The sequence below is a fragment of the Scyliorhinus canicula genome, chromosome 16 (genome assembly GCF_902713615.1).
Source record: "Scyliorhinus canicula chromosome 16, sScyCan1.1, whole genome shotgun sequence".
Classification (NCBI taxonomy): domain Eukaryota; kingdom Metazoa; phylum Chordata; class Chondrichthyes; order Carcharhiniformes; family Scyliorhinidae; genus Scyliorhinus; species Scyliorhinus canicula.
The window spans coordinates 138515816-138533729 of record NC_052161.1 but is presented as its reverse complement, the minus strand read 5'-3'; the positions used below and the strand labels follow the sequence as shown (position 1 = coordinate 138533729).

General features: G+C 45.0%; 1 protein-coding gene across 26 annotated transcripts in view; it reads right to left on the bottom strand.

The window, feature by feature from the left end:
- kif1b (kinesin family member 1B) overlaps nucleotides 1-17914 on the bottom strand; it is a 235404-nt gene that overhangs the window by 72241 nt on the left and 145249 nt on the right. For all 26 annotated transcript variants that reach the window (XM_038821353.1, XM_038821352.1, XM_038821350.1 and 23 more), the window contains 4 exons: nucleotides 8360-8459; nucleotides 4212-4360; nucleotides 2461-2639; nucleotides 2005-2142 (listed from right to left, as the gene is read on the bottom strand). In XM_038821353.1, coding sequence (XP_038677281.1) covers nucleotides 2005-2142; nucleotides 2461-2639; nucleotides 4212-4360; nucleotides 8360-8459 — 566 coding nt within the window. The remainder of the gene's footprint in view (nucleotides 1-2004; nucleotides 2143-2460; nucleotides 2640-4211; nucleotides 4361-8359; nucleotides 8460-17914) is intronic.

Sequence of the window (17914 nt, the reverse complement as noted above, 5' to 3'; positions counted from 1 at the left end):
TGTTGGGATTTCTTTTTAATACAAATATTCTTCACAAAGAGTGTGTTTAGCCAAGGGTCTTTGAGTTTTCAGCACTTCCCCTTCGCTCCCCATAGTCCAAAATACACTTCAGGAGCTCAACACTTCCCAATGGCGAGGAATGTTTTCTCCCAATTCCCTTGCACCCAACACAATGCGATTGTTTTGGAGTAAAGATTCCCTTTCAGCTAAAAACTAAATCATGGTTGCTGGTTAATTGAATAAGCCGAGAATGTCTGCCACAGAAGTTTTTGATTTTCATTAAAGGTTGACAGAATGCTGAAGGGGGCCGCAAGGTTGTTTAGCATTTTAAATAGATGAATGGAAAATTGCAAGCCTGGATTTTGTGAAATTACATAACAGAATTGATACCCCAGAGTGATTACAAGGTGGCCTAATTCAGGGCGCTAGTGACACCATAAATGAAAAAAGCAAAGTGCACTTCCACCCCACAAATGATACGATATTGCCTTCCAAATCACCGTCCACCATTATAAAGTTACCCAATGGCAGATCTCTCTAGGGTTCCGTGTCTGATCTTGAATTAATCTCACTTGCCACTGTGGAAGGGGAGCTGCAGCTGTTCTCAGCCTGCCTGCGTTGGGACGGGGACACATTGACCAGGTTTCTAATGACTGATCTCGGTGAGAAACAACCATTCAGAAATTTACGGCGAGGGCAAGTCTGGGGCTACGATGTCCCTGAAGTCAAATAACATTTCACATACACAGTCAATCCTCACACAGGAGACTAGGTGAGGTGCGAGCATGTGGAGGGGTGGAATTAAGAGATTTCAGTGTCATGAAATCAAAAGCTCGTGTGTTTTAGGAACTGGTTGTTAGTAATTATTTCACATCATAAAGAGAGTGATTTATCTCCCACCCTGTCCTTTTACTACAATAATGTTAATTAGGTTACCCTGAAACTTGACTGAGTTTTTTTTATCCATACAATGATATGGGCATACATTTATTGCCCATCTCCAACTGCCCTTGAAAAGTTGGTAGTGATTTGCTTGGGCATTTCAGAGGGCAGTTAAGGGCCAACCACATTGCTGTGGGTCTGAATCCAGACCAGGTAAGGATGGCAGATTTTCTTTTCTAAAGGGCATTTGTGAATCAGATGGTCTTTTGTGGCAATCGGGCGGTTTCATGATTACCGTGACTGATACTAGCCTTTCATTCCCAATTTATGGACTGAATTTAAATTCGCCCAATGGTGGGATTTGATCTCACGGCTCTGGATTATTGGACGATCCCACTGGATTGCTAGCTCTGTAACATAAACCACGCCGCTACCTTCCCAATGCTGCGTTGGTGCTAAAATGGCAACGAACCCACATCCGCCAGAACCTTGGGGGGGGGGGGGGGGGGGGGGGGGGGGCAATGAGTTCACTTGGGTCAAGGCAAAACCCCAAACTGCTAACCAACCAGCGATGAGAGCAAAGCCCCAACAGTCTTCATCTACCCTCACCAACCAGAATGAGTCATGCAGCTGATCATGTTCCAACAGTTGAAACCATTGGTATAAACTTACGTGATAACCCATAGCTTACCGGTTAGAGAACAATTGTCAATATGAATATACATTAACCCAGAAGCTGCAACACTTTCAGGAAACAATGGATGCATAGATCAGATTTTTAATTCCATTACAATCAATAATCAGATTTCCGCATCCTCAATGCGCGAAGGAATGTAGAATCGAAATTTTAAAATGTTTTCTCAAAATACAAACCTGAAGGTAACCCAAACGACCTCAGTACTTTATTTTTGGGTTATGTTTCATACATTTATGAATTGCACAGGAACGCGTGCTTCTGATATCACTCATTAACTTTGTCTTGCTGCTGTATAACCTACAGCAGGAATCAGTGAGCTGCAGAGGGACAATCTGTGTAAAATCGCTGATAAAAGTATCTATTTCGCCGGTACACAGTGGAGATTTAAGCCAGGCCTCTGATGAGAAGGAAAAACACTGACATACCTTCCCACGAGCTTAAACCAATGGAAACGGTCATAGAACGGGTCGTTGCCTCCCATCATGCTCTCGCCGTCATCCTGTGTGGCGGAAGTCATTTCTCCAGCACGATCATACATCTCACGCATTTGTTCCAATCTCTGCCTGCACAAACAAAGCACGTCGGTCTGGGCACTCATAGGTTAAAACTTTGCAGCATTTTGTGCGTCTTTCATAGTAGCACGGTGGACGGCAAACCCATGTATCATTAAGTCGTGGAAGAATTGGAAGTTCCCCCCCCTAATTGCAAATTCATGATGCACTGCAGAAGTACTTTCTAGAAATTTATCATTAAAGCAGTCTAGGAAATTCAGTACAAGTTGGTTATGAAAGACATTTCAACCCCATCATAAAATAGGATACTGTAACATTCGACATGATCAGCATGCCGGAAGGTTAGGAAAGTACTTTAGACATTCTTACTTCAGTTTCTCCAAGGACCAATAATGCGTGGCACCATTCTTCAGGTCTTCCACTTCCACTGCAACAACTGTTCTTGGGAATTGCTGAGCTTCACGGTCTGATTCAGCCTCAACAGGGAGCAACTCGGGTGGAAGCGGGGAATACAGTGTGTCTGTCAGCAACACAAACTGAAACTGCACCTGAATACAAAGTGCAGGGAGGTCAGGGTTGGTTGAAAAAAAATAATTAATGAAGAACCTACCACGAGAATTACTGTCTCCACCCTGGCAAATGCTTAATGCCCTTTCTCCCCCAAATCAATAACTGACATTATACATGGAATCAAGGCAAAATAAAATACAGCACAAAAATGGCCTCCTTACCAAAGGACCCAGTAAGAAGTCTTACAAACACCAGGTTAAAGTGCAACAGGTTTGTTTGGAATCACTAGCTTTCGGAGCGCAGCTACTTCATCAGATGAGTCACCCAATGAAGGAGCTGCGCTCCGAAAGCTAGTGATTCCAAACAAACCTGTTGGACTTTAACCTGGTGTTGTATGACTTCTTACTGTGCCCACCCCAGTCCAACATCTCCACGTCATGGTTACCCAAGGATGTGCCTGCATTCAAGGGAATGTCACCTAGGTTTACTAGATTGATTACTGGGATAAGGAGATTGTCCTACAGGAAGAGATCGAGTAGACCAGACCTAAATTCTTTGTTGTTTTGATGAGGTGCAAGCTCACAGAAACACAAAATTCTCAAAGGGTTTTATAGGGTAGATGCTTCATGGAAGGATGTTTTGCCTAGCTAGGGAGTCTAGAATTAGAGGTCACAGTCTCAGAACAAGAGGCTGGACATTCAGGTCGGAGATGATAAGAAAGTTCTTCACGGGGATACTTGTGAATCTTTGGTATTCTCCATCCCAAAGAGCTGTAGATGCTCAGTTAAGAGTATCGGCAAGACAGAGATCGACAGATTTGTGGATATAGGGGAGAACTGGAGCAAAGCAGATGATTGGCCATGATCTAACTGAATGGCGACGCAAATTCAAAGGGCTGTAAGACACACTCCTGCTCCTATTTAATTTATGATACAATAGGAAAATCCACCATCATGTTAAGGTGAAGTACATCATGCTCTGCAACTGGTTACAGATGTAGGACCTCATATTTCAGCATTCTGCAAGTTAAAACTTATTAATTGTGCACTGTGAACTGATGCCCGACCCATGCATTAGGAAGAGTAATTTGATGCAAAGCGCTTCAGTGTGACAGGTGAAGTTTCACAAAAGGATGTTTTGACTCCAATATTCAATACCAGCTAGATTTGTTACTAAGTTCAAACGCAACCGTAAAAGTAATTCTGCAGGTTTCTCAATCCTCTAAAAGTAGTGACTAATTAATGTCGATTGGTCCAAAGCAATTTTCACATCTCTACCCAACAGTATTAACACCAGTGCATAATTGAAAAGAAACATCAGCACTTTTTTTCCCCTGACATCAGCTCTGTAGAGCGATATTCTTTTGTGGGGCAGCTTCTGCGCTTTTTCTGAAGAGTACATTCTAGACCAGAATAGCACAAGCTGTCAGCACAAGTACAGTACATTCAGCAGCAACACAGGCGGAAGGCCAATATTTTTGAGCAGTCAACAGGGGTTTCAGCCTAGAGTTGATTTAATTTAAACAATGGTTTAGGAAAGTTCGCAGAAGGGGTTAAAAGTGTCACGAGGGAGTTAATGCTATTAAGTGGCGCACAACAGCAATGCGGTACCTTTTTCTTCAGTTCAACGCTAATAGCATTAGCCTCCTTCAGATAGACAGCATTTCCCCAAAGTAAGTCACGCAAAGAAGTGAACTGGTGATATTTCCATTTCCTGAACGCCCACTCAGCGAGCTCGTAATCACGTTGGGTCCAGGGGACTATGGGGGCAAACCAAAATTCACATGGCATTTAGAACAGAAATTTATCAACAGTCATTAATAACCAAACAGTGGTAAACCATTGAAGCATATCAGCTCAGATCTGGTAATAACTTTTACAATCATATATCAGCAATCAATTTATTTGGAGGGAATTTCAGGTTCAATCAATATTTTGCTAGTTTTGTTTGAAACCCAAAAGAACCCTATTTAAAAATTGAGGTCTTAATATCCCGCAGAAACTAAGTTCTGCACAATAATGTGAGTTTTGGGATTGAATTTCATGGTTCTAATGGTGACCCTGTCCACTGGCCAATAGACTGGGGGGGAAACCTTGCTGCACCAATTTCAGGGACCCCGACGCAACTGCATGGCCATCAGGCAATCATATCAGGAATTCAGTCCTTCTGAGAGCAGAGATGTTCCCTCCCATTCCACCTCCCAGGGCTGTCAGCCAATTAAAGGGCCATTTGCTCCTCAGTGCCAGCAGCCCTACTGGGAGCGGTTGGCATTGCTGGTCTTTTCGAGGGGGTTGTTGGTGAACCCAATTAGGAGGACCACTCCCCAGGTGGCACAGGACCATCTGACACTTCCCACCCCTTACTCACATTTGCTGTCTGAATTCCAACAGTAGCGGTCGAGGCCCTTGACTGTCCTCCCAGCTGGAAGGCTGCCCTCACACTTTCTCAGCCCTAACTGAGTGGAAGGGGGTCAGGAAAGGAATAGGCACCCCCAATGCCCTCCCTCCCCACCCCACCCCAACCCAATGCCCTCCAGCCCACTCCCGGGGAAACCTATCTTTGCCTTATGTGCAACACCGAAACTATATGGCCCATTCCAATTGTAAGGCAAAGATGGAGAGGACAAAGTGGAACACTGTATTCCAAAGGTCAACTTCACAAAGAACAAGAATAGACTGACTGTCGCTGTGAAATCAGGAAACGAATGCCCTTTGGGAGCAGTCTGCGCAATGGAAACGGTCTTTCCCAATCTTGTATAATTCTATGTCCCAAGAAATTGGGATAGATCAGGGAAAGGTGAATAGGATATTAGTTAAATACATCAAGTTATGGGTCACAAGTGCTCAGGTCCCCTGCAGTTTGCCTGAATATTTTAGGGAAGTCAGGCAGCATTTGCGCAGCGCTTTTCCACAGATTGGCCGTGCATTCACACCTCCGTCAGAAGCTTCTATTGGTCGCGATTGAGGAAGGCCAGGGCTGAAGATTTCACCATTTACCGGGAGGCATGAACAAGCCGAGTATTACTTTCATACTCTTACTTTCACCTATTGGCTGGACAGACCGCCTGTGTTTAATTACTCAATGCCTTCGATGCAGGGTGGGGGGGGGGGGGGGGGGGAGGAGAAAGAGATAAATCAAAGTATGCAGGGTTATAACCGTCTCATCCCTGATCAGTGAAGAACTCATGATGGCAAAGTATCTAGTTCCAGCAATCTCTCAGGCTGGTCTGGGTGAGCAATGTGTCATTTCATTCACTCTCTCAACAGGATTGCAGTGGGATCCCATTGCCGTTGAAACTTGTCTAACATTCTATCGAGTGACTAAAGAGAAAGTTGACAAGCCTCATTTTATCATTGTTTTGCTTGAATGAGGCGAATGTCAACTACAGTCACTTGATAGGCTGCACAATGTCTCCTTAAAATCTCAAGGGGTCTCGTGATTGTGTGTAAAGGTAAACTGCAGCAGGAGATTCCCAGGATAGAATAACAAGGAGTGCAGACAAAAGCTTCATAGAAAAGAGGTGCAATTAAATGTATTGTGTTTCAAGTTTAAGGACAGCTGTGCTTCTGTGTTTTCAGAGAGAGGCTTTATTGAATTGCCTGCACCCAGTCATTCTCTTGCAGTAGAGATCACATGACTAAGGCAAGCCAGGTAGTACTTAGAACATAGACATAGAATTTACAGTGCAGGAGGCCATTCGGCCCATCGAGTCTTCAGAGACCCTTGGAAAGAACACCCCACACCTCCACCCTTCCCCTAACCCCACCTAACCCTTTTTAGGACATTAAGGGGCAATTTAGCATGGTCAAACCACCTAACCAGCACATCTTGGGCTGCGGGAGGAAACTAGAGCGACCAGAGGAAGCCCACACAGGATGTGCAGACTCTGCACAGAGTGTGACCCAGCCGGGAATCGACCTGGGACACTGGAGCTGGCGAAGCAACGTGCTAACCAATGTGCTACCCTTAATACACTTAGTCATGATTGTATTTCACAACCCAAACATTCCCCATTTCATATCGAATAAAAAATTCAACTTCTTGCAATCAAAATGCTGCTTTCCCCATGTTAGGTAATCCTTCTTAACTTGTATGATGTCGTCCGCAGTACTTACATCCCGCCCTATAACTGCGATTTCTCTGTTCTTTCAGCCTGAATGTTTCTCAGCATAATACATCCTCTGGTCTGCGCTGCCGCACTTATGCTCGTGCTGACGTTTCACAACTTACACATTTCGACACGTACCTATCACTTCCTTTAGCGTCGGGGGTCTCATCTTTCAGTAGACTTGCTCTCACCGAGGGGTCTCGCGAGCCTAAGACTAATCTAGCTTTGACCAGGTCATCTTTTAGCGGACCTAATTCGCATGATTCTGCAAACTAGCTGTGTTACTGCCATCACATATTGCTCAATGGTCACTTTGGCACCCTGACTCTAGTGTTGAAGGCATAGCATTCATGCACAACATTCACACGGGGTCCAAAGCAATTATTCAAGGTTTTTTTAAATCTCTCGTTGTCTTTTTTTTTTCTTTGTTGGTTAGATTTCGGGTGGTATGCACTTTGGTAGCAGTCCCCCCCCCCCCCCCCCCCCAAGCCGTGTTAGGAGTGTGGCCACTCTTATCGGTTCAGGCTTATTAATTAAGTTTGTCGCAATCTCATAGTTTTGCCAAATCTAAGTGCAAAACAGCCAGTTTTGCCAAGCATCCCTTTTCAATTCAACTGGAGATGGGAGTAGAAAATTACCCAACTAACGTTTACTTTCCGCCTTTGCATGCATTTCATCTGCCCTTTCTCAGTACTTTTCTTCAACTCCCTTTTAGCGCCCATTTTCACATTGGAGTCTGCCTGCGAGCTGCGACTTCTCTGCCGCATTTCCAGGGTTCAAAATCTATTTTCTTCACTTCCTGACATCATATTTCATTAAGGCGGCTTACAACACCAGGTTAAAGTCCAACAGATTTGTTTCGAATCAGTAGCTTTCGGAGCACTGCTCCTTCCTCAGGTGAATGGAGGGGTAGGTTCCAGAAACATATATAGACAAAGTCAAAGATGTAATATGATACTTTGAATGAGAGTCTTTGCAGGTAATTAAGTCGACAGGTCCAGACGGAGCAACTGGGAGACATTATATTTCATGTTTAAGGGCTACAGTAAGAGGTCTTACAACACCAGGTTAAAGTCCAACAGGTTTATTTGGAATCATGAGCTTTTGGGGGCCTTCATCGGGTGAGTGAAGAGATAACCTATCTCTTCACTCACCTGATGAAGGAGCTACGCTCTGAAAGTTTGTGATTCCAAATAACCTGTTGGACTTTACCTGGTGTTGCAAGACCTCTTACTGCACCACCCCAGTCCAACATCTCCACATCATGTTTAAGGCTAACTGTACTCCTTTAGTGTTTTCTCAGTGAGGAGGCTTACTGAACTTCCTGTATCATGGTTGCCGCCAGACATTCATTCAAGGTAGAATCCACACGACTATTGCAAACCAGATAGTATACTTAGTCATAATTTCATTTCAAAACCCAAACAGATTGAACCATAGTGTCACCCTTCCTTCCTTCGCTTTCAGCCCTATCCCATATTGAAGTACATTTTTTTATATTTTGCTTTAAGATGCCAAGTCCGTTGGGGTCATCTTACAACGAATGACAATGGACATTTTGAATTGGCCCCCTCATAGGTTTTATCGGGAGAGCTTATCGCCTGGAAGCAGAATTAATGAACAAAATCACGATGAATCAAATGACATCACCTTCTTCTTCCTCTTCCTCCTCCTCTTCCTCAGTTGTTTCCGCAGCCAGCGAGCGGGTTTCCACTTGTTTCTGTAAAGCTTCGAGCTTACTCTCATAGTCCTAGCAATAAAGACAGAAGACGTGTAGAAGAAAGGACAACAGCAGAGAACCGACAAGGTTCCGTAAATCAAAGACTAGGAGTCTAAAAGATAAATTGCTTACTGCTTTCCGTACAGTAACATTCTTGTTGTGTGACCCAGGATTGGACTTGCACCTATAGTCAGGTGTATGTACTTTCCTTCACCTCATCTTAAAAGACCAAGACCATAAAAGTGGTGGCGGTGGTTTGAGGGGGGGGGGGATTCTAATTATTTTTACAAAACAATTAGGCATGTGTTAAAATACTAGCTTGGTTGCAACATTAAAGAACAACCGTTTGATAAAATTTTAAAAAGGACCCGCATTCAGTTAAAGTCTTATAATCTATAATCTTTATTAGTGTCGCAAGTAGGCTTACATTAACACTGCAATGAAGTTACTGTGAAAATCCCCTAGTCGCCATACTCCGGCGCCTGTGCGGGGACACTGAGGGAGAATTCAGAATGTCCAATTCACCAAACAGCACGTCTTTCGGGGCTTTGGGAGGAAACCGGAGCACCCGGAGGAAACCCACGCAGACACGAGGAGAACGTGCAGACTCCGCACAGACAGTGACCCAAGCAGGGAATCGAACCTGGGACTCTGGTACTGTGAAGCAACAGTGCTAACCACTGTGCTACCGTGCCGCCCATATATTCCCAATAGAACAAAAACACAAGAGCTACCAATATAGATCAGTGAGCACATCGAGATTAATGGCCACACAAAGAATATAGTTCTCCTCAGTGGCCTCACAGGAGCAGAAAGGTGAACAAATGCAAACCACAGGAATAATTGATAACCAACCCAGTCCGTTTACAGTCACACTAGTATATGACTTTTTAACATTAGCATCTCTTCAGTATTGTAACAGAGCTATGTTATTTATTAATAAAGTTTAATTACTATAAGCAATTGATGTAGCACAAGTCTGGCACCATACTAGGGGGTTCGTCGATACCAATACTAATCTCCACTGTTGCTTTATCATGTTAATTAACTTCCAAAGTTAATCACTAATTACAGACCATGGTAATTTTAGTACGTTCACATATTAAAAGTTATAACAGCTCACAGACAGGAATAGATGTAATTATGAGAGAGTCACATTTGCTTGGAAGTGAAGGTCATTTCAATGCCATGGATACCAAAATCCAAATGTACTTTTCTTAGAAGAGAAGTTCCAATATTCACACAGCTTGCTGTTCAATTAAACTGAAGGGCTCATCTTAACACAGGCTTACTGGTAATCTAGCAGGTCTACAGTTTTGGAAAAAAAACTGATTAATGCTCCTCAATTACTTCTACATTACCTACGAACACAGAATCAAAGCTCAGGCCAGGATAGGATGAAGGAAGAGAAAACAAATTACCTTCAAACATTACCTTACGAGGATGCACCATTACAGAACAACCCCTAGGAGGCAGTAGTTCACAAAGTTGGCAATTGTTTTGTTTTGAATATCAAAAACAGTAGGAATATACGAGCATTGCAGCAGGAGCAAGCCATTCAGCCCATCAAGCCCACTCCACAATTCAATTAGATTGTGCCTGACCATCTACCTCCACACCATTTTCCTGCCCTATCATCATTAATCCTTGATGTCATCAGTCTCCAGGAATCTACTGACTTTGGACTTGAACATGTTCAATAACTGAGCTTCCACAGCCGTCTGGGGGGCATGGGCAGAGAATTCCAAAAATTCACCACCTTCCCCCTGAATGAACAAATTCCTCCTCATCTCAGTACTAAATGGCCTGTCTTCCCCTTATTCCGAGACGGTGCCCCTTCGTTCTAGACTCACCCGCTGGGGAAACATCCTGTCCATTCTGTCACCCCCTTGTAGGACATTTCATGGAGATTATCTCTCACTCTTCAAAACTTGAGAGGATACAGGCTCATTTTCCTCAATTTCTCATCGTAGAATATTCAGCGCCATCCAGGTATCAGTCTGATGAACCTCCATTGTACTCTGTTTGTGGCAAGTATATCTTACCTTAGATAAGGAGACCAAAACTGTACACAATTATACAGGTTCAGTCTCACCAAGGTGCTGTACAATTGCAGTAAGATGTCTTTACACCTGTACTCAAATCCTCTTGCGATGAAAGTCAACATGCCTTCCTAATTGCCTGCTGCACCTGCTTTCAGCGACTCACGAACAGGGGCACCCAGGGTCCCCATGGGCATCAACACTTCCCATTCGCTCACCATTTAAGAAGTATTCTGCCTTCCTGTTTTCGCTACCAAAGTGGATAACGTCACAATTATTCACATTGTATTCCACCTACCATATCCCTACCCGCTAACTTAGCCCCCCTTGCACTCCTCGCAACCTACCTTCCCACCTAGTTTTGCGTCATCAAATTCTGATGCTACACGGTACAATTATTGGCAAATCAGATTGCGTTCCCAGCTTGCATGCTGCACCTCTTGTGACATCATCCAGAAGCATGGGGGTCTGTTTCCATGTGTACGCTGACAATACGAGAGTTCAACTTCTCTCCCACTTCTTGAAGCCCCACCACCTTTGTGCCAGCAGATTGCACGTCTGATATTCAGTCATAGATGTATCAGACATTCTACCAACTGAACAACTGGGAAATCAAAGATATTGTTTGTGGCCACAATCAAAATGTTCACATCAGCTCTTCTCCTCTCAGAATCATAGAATTTACAGTGCAGAAGGCAGCGATTTGGCCCATCGAGTCTGCACCCAAAGAACAACAAAGAACAAAGAAAAGTACAGCACAGGAACAGGCCCTTCGGCCCTCCAAGCCTGTGCCGACCATGCTGCCCGTCTAAACTAAAATCTTCTACACTTCCTGGGTCCGTATCCCTCTATTCATGTATTTGTCAAGATGCCCCTTAAATGTCACTATTGTCCCTGCTTCCACCACCTCCTCCGGCAGAGAGTTCCAGGTACCCACTACCCTCTGTGTAAAAAAAACTCATACATCTCCTCTAAACCTTGCCCCTCGCACTTTAAACCTATGCCCCCTAGTAATTGACCCCTCTACCCTGGGAAAAAGCCTCTGACTATCTACTCTGTGCCCCTCATAATTTTGTAGACCTCTATCAGGTCGCCCCTCAACCTCCGTCGTTCCAGTGAGAACAAACCGAGTTTATTCAACTGCTCCTCATAGCTAATGCCCTCCATACCAGGCAACATCCTGGCAAATCTCTTCTGCACCCTCTCTAAAGCCTCCACATCCTTCTGGTAGTGTGGTGACCAGAATTGAACATTATACTCCAAGTGTGGCCTAACTAAGGTGGCAACATGACTTGCCAATTCTTATACTCAATGCCTCGGCCAATGAAGGCAAGCATGTCGTACGCCTTCTTGACTACCTTCTCCACCTGTGTTGCCCCTTTCAGTGACCTGTGGACCTGTACACCTAGATCTCTGACTTTCAATACTCGAGGGTTCTACCATTCACTGTTTATTCCCTACCTGCATTAGACCTTCCAAAATGCATTAGCTCACATTTGTCCAGATTAAACTCCCTCTGCCATCTCTCCGCCCAAGTCTCCAAACAATCTAAATCCTGCTGTATCCTCTGACAGTCCTCATCGCTATCCGCAATTCCACCAACCTTTGTGTCGTCTGCAAACTTACTAATCAGACCAGTTGCACTTTCCTCCAAATCATTTATATACTACAAACAGCAACGGTCCCAGCACTGATCCCTGCACAACACCACTAGTCACAGCCCTCCAATTAGAAAAGCACCCTTCCATTGCTACTCTCTGCCTTCTATGACCTAGCCAGTTCTGTATCCACCTTGCCAGCTCACCCGTGATCCCGTGTAACTTCACCTTTTGTACCAGTCTACCATGAGGGACCTTGTCAAAGGCCTTACTGAAGTTCATATAGACAACATCCACTGCCCTAACCTGCATCAATTATCTTGAGACCTCTTCGAAAAACTCTTATCCAGTTAGGTGAGACACGACCTCCCTTCACAAAACCATGCTGCCTCTCACTAATACGCCCATTTGCTTCCAAATGGGAGTAGATCCTGTCTCAAAGGAATTCTCTCCAGTAATTTCCCTACCCTGACGTAAGGTTCACTGGCCTGGAGTTCCCTGGATTATCCTTGATTCCCTTCTTAAACAAAGGAACAACATTGGCTATTCTCAGTCCTCCGGGACATCACCTGAAGACAGTGAGGATCCAAAGATTTCTGTCAGGCCTCAGCAATTTTCCTCTCTAGCCTCCTTCAGTATTCTGGGGTAGATCCCATCCGGACCTGGGGACTTATCTACCTTAATATTTTTCAAGATGCCAAACACTTCGTCTTTTGGATCTCATGTGACCCAGGCTATCTACACACCCTTCTCCAGACTCAACATCCACCAATTCCTTCTCTTTGGTGAATACTGATGCAAAGTATTCATTTAGTACCTCGCCCATTTCCTCTGGTTCCACACATAGATTCCCTTGCTATCCTTCAGTGGCCAACCCTTTCCCTGGCTACCCTCTTGCCTTTTTATGTACGTGTAAAAAGCCTTGGGATTTCCTTAACCCCTATTTGCCAATGGACTTTTCGTGACCTCTTCTAGCCCTCTGACTCCTTGCTTAAGTTCCTTCCTACTTCTTTATATTCCACACAGTCTTCGTCTGTTCCCAGTCTTCCAGCCCTGACAAATGCCTCCTTTTTTCTTTTGACGAGGCCTACAATATCACTCGTTATCCAAGGTTCCCGAAATTTGCAGTATTTATCCTTCTTCCGCACAGGAACATGCCGGTCCTGAATTCCTTTCAACTGACATTTGAAAGCCTCCCACACGTCAGATGTTGATTTACCCTCAAACATCCTCCCCCAATCTAGGTTCTTCAGTTCCGCCTAATATTGTTATAATTAGCCTTCCCCCAATTTAGCACATTTCACCCTAGGACCACTCTTATCCTTGTCCACCAGCACTTTAAAACTACTGAATTGTGGTCACTGTTCCCGAAATGCTCCCCTACTGAAACTTCTACCACCTGGCCGAACTCATTCCCCAATATTAGGGCCAGTACAACCCCTCCCTAGTTTGGGCTGTCTACATATTGTTTTAAGAAGCCCTCCTGGATGCTCCTTACAAAACTCTGCCCCGTCCATGGCCCCTGGCACTAAGTGAGTCCCAGTCAATATTGGGGAAGTTGAAGTTTCCCATCACAACAACCCTGTTGTTTTTACTCGTTTCCAAAATCTGTCTACCTATCTGCTCCTCTATCTCCCGCTGGTTGTTGGAAGGCCTGTAGTAAACCCCCAACATTGACTGCCACCCTTCTTATCCTGATCTTTACCATATAGCCTCACTGCCCTCTGAGGTGTCCTCCCATAGTAAGCTGTGATATTCTCCCTAACCAGTAGCGCAACTCCGCCACCCCTTTTACATCCCCCTCTATCCCGCCTGAAACATCTAAATCCTGAAACGTTTAGCTGCCATTCCTGTCCTTCCCTCAACCAGGTCTCTGTAATGGCAACAACATCATAGTTCAAAGTACTAATCCAAGCTCTAAGTTCATCTGCTTTACCCGTAATACTTCTTGCATTAAAACATATGCACTTCGGGCCACCAGACCCGCTGTTTTCAGCAACATCTTCCTGTCTGCTCTTCCTCAGAGCCTTACTGGACCTATTCCCTAGTTCTCCCTCAATGCTTTCACCTTCTGACCTATTGCTCCGGTACCCACCCCCCCTGCCATACTAGTTTAAACCCTCCCGTGTGACACTAGCAAACCTCGCTGCCAGGATATTTATGCCTCTCCAGTTTAGATGCAATCCGTCCTTCTTATACAGGTCACACCTGCCCCAGAAGAGCTCCCAGTGGTCCAGATAACAGAAACCCTCCCTCCTACACCAGCTGTTTAGCCACGTGTTTAGCTGCTCTATTTTCTATTTCTAGCCTCACTGGCACGTGGACCAGGGAGTAATCCCGCGATTACAACCCTAGAGGTCCTGTCTTTTAACTTTCTGCCTAGCTCCCTGAACTCCTGCTGCAGGACCTCATGCCCCTTCCTGCCTATGTCGTTAGTACCAATATGTACAACCTCTGCCTGTTTGCCTCCCCCTTCAGGATGCCCGCTACCCGTTCGGAGACATCCTGGACCCTGACACCAGGGAAGGCAACATACCATCCTGGAGTCTTTCACGTCCACAGAAGCGCCTATCTGTGCCCCTGACTATAGAGTCCCCTACGACTATGCTCTTCTGTGCTTTGACCCTCCCTGCTGATCATCAGAGCCAGCCGTGGTGCCACTGCTCTGGCTGCTGCTGTTTTCCCCTGATAGGCTATCCCCCCCGACCAGTATCCAAAGGGGTATACCAGTTAGAGAGGGGGACAACCACAGGGTATTCCTGCACTGACTGCCTGCCCCTTCTGGTGGTCACCCATTTCTCTGCCTGCACCTTGGGTTGTGACCACATTTATATAACTGCTATCGATAACGCTTTCCGCCACCTGCATGCTCCTGAGTGCATCCAACTGCTGCCCCAACTGAACCATGCGGTCTGTGAGGGGCTCCAGTTGGGGGCACTTTCTGCAGATGAAGCCATCCGGGACACTGGAAGCCTCCTGGACCTGCCACATCTCACAGTCAGAGCACTGCACCCCTCTAATTGACATTGCGTCAATTAATTAGTAAATTAAATTCAAATTGTTTTTAAAAATTACTGTTAACTATATGTTTTCTAGCACTAGATTTCTACTATAAATGTGAAAGCTAAATACAGTACTCTCCGATCTCTGGTTTAGATACCCCTCTAAATTATAATTGAGTAATTATGTTTAATTAGTTTAACAATGCTTAATTTTTAAATTTAGTGTAGATTCCCAACCAACCAGGTCACAGCTTTACTGTGATGTCACTTCAGTTCCCCCCCAACCCCCACACACAATTTGAAACGGTAATAAAAATATGAATAAAAATCACTTTCCTTCCCAGGGTCTCAGGCACTCTCTGGTTCTCTCCCCGCAGATTAAAAGTTACAGGCCAGAAGAAAGAGAGAGAACAAAGCAGTCGGGAAAAAGCACCTTCTCCCACTCTGTACCGAATTCCCAGTTCCAAATTCCCACTCTGGATGCGTCTCACTCGGGCTGTGTCTCCTTCACTTGCGCAAACCATACCTATGCCCACACCTCCACCCTATCCCCTAACCTTTTTTTTGGGCACTATGGGGCAATTTAGCATGGCCAATTGACCTAACAGCACGTCTTTGGACTGTGGGAGGAACCGGAGCACCCGAAGAAAACCCATGCAGACACGGGGAGAACGTGCAGACTCCGCAGAGTGATCCAGCGGGGAATCGAACCTGGGACCCTGGAGCTGTGAAGCAATTGTGATAACCACTATGCTACCATACTCACTGTTGAACAATGATCTTCAATGATCTGTTCAACATACAATTGAGCTTCAAACTGACATCCTATTCATAACCACAACTTTCAGCTGTAACACTGACTGACTATCACTGCCTTATAACTACTGCTGCCTCAATCCTGATTTACATCGTTATCACCTGTAGACTCAACCCTCCCAAAGCTCTCCTGACCTCCATAATCTCCAAAGGTCCAAATGCTTCTTTTAAGTCAGATTCTGATACTCATTAATTACCTCCGTCCTCACCAGTGTACTCGAGCCCTCCATCCCCAAGAATCAAAATTAAAATGCAAGTTCTTCCAGATTGAAGTTCACCTTATTGAGACATATCGAATTCTCAGGGGGCTTGACAGGGTCGATGCTGAGAGGTTGCTTCCCCTTGAGGGAGAGTCTAGGACCATTAATCTCAGAGTAATGGGTGTTCTTTGAAGTGAGAGTAGGAGGAATTTCTTTTCACAAGAGGGTAGTGAAACTGTGGAATTCTTTACCACAGTGAGCTGTAGAAACTGGGTTTTAAGTACGTTCAAGAGATTTTGAGTCAGCAAGGGCATCAAGGGTTAAGGGGATAAGGTGGGAAGTGGAGTTGAGGATTATTTCATCAGATCTGTCGTGATCTCATTGACTGGCAGAACAGTCAGGATGGGCCGAATGGCCTACTTCTGCTCCTACATCTTATGGCTTCCCAGTCCCTCCGGTTTCCTTTTTTTTTTTCTTTTCCAATTAAGGGGCAATTTAGTGTGGTCAATCCACCGACCCTGCACATCTTTGGGTTGTGGGGAGACATGGGGAGAATGAGCAAACTCCACACAGACAGTGACCCAGAGCCGGGATCGAACCCACTGCCCCACCGTGCCTTCCGTCCCTCCTGTTTTCTGACTCAAATGTTCGATAAGTATCCATTCATTGACCCTTCCATTGCATCCTTTGATGGCCGAGCCTGCAGCTGTTTCGGGGCTTCACCCTCTGCAACGCCCTCCTAAACCAATCCAATCTCTTTCTCAAACCTATTACTTTGTCACAAACATTTGGCCCCTGTTAAATTAAATAAACAATGGACAAAATAGAAATCCTGCAAGTTAAATAAAAGCAGTAAATTATACAAATGCACATATGAACAGTAACATCTCAAAAGACAGGTTCTGTAGTTTTCTGCAGATTTCCATCTAAACTCAGTTATGTAAATGCAGTGGCATTTTAACACAGAACACACACAGCCAAAATGTCAAAACCATTCTTTTCCTTGTTTGGCTACTGAATGACGTGCTGTGTAAACCAGCATTTTGGTTCAGATCACCACAATAGTCTGTGCTCGACTAACATCTGATTTGTTGAGGAGTAAATGACATTGGTTTTATAATCTTTATTAGTGTCACAAGTAGGCTTACATTAACACTGCAATGAAGTTACTGTGAACAGCCCCTAGTCGTCACACTCCGGCGCCCTTTCAGGTACACTGAGGGAGAATTCAGAATGTCCAATTCACCTAACAAGCACGTCTTTCGGGACTTGTGGGAGGAAACCGGAGCACCCGGAGGAAACCCACACAGACACGGGGAGAACATGCAAACTCCGCACCGACAGTGACCCAAGCCGGGAATCGAACCTGGGGCCCTGTGAAGCAACAATGCTAACCACTGTGCATGCAAAATTATGTTTGAAGGACTCAAAAAGAGGATGAGATTCCTAAATAAGTAATTTGATTGCACTGAATCACATGGGGAAGGAAATTCCAGTTCAAGTCGAAAGACCAAACCAACGACACTGCTTAACCACGTGTCAAAGCCAATTCCGAATGAACAGGACGTGGAAGGACAAAGGCAGCAGGTACTGGAGAATACCATCGGCATTATACTGCTGTCCTTCCACTGTCGCTGAGCCAAAGCCCTGAAAGTCCCCACCTAACAGCACTCTCAGTATACCGACACCACACAGGTAACGGCAACTCAAGAAGGCAGCTCAGCACCATCTTCTTGAGGGTGGCACGGTAGCCAGCACTGTTGCTTCACAGCTCTAGGATCCCCGGTACGATTCCCACTTGGGTCACTGTCTGTGCGGAGTCTCCAC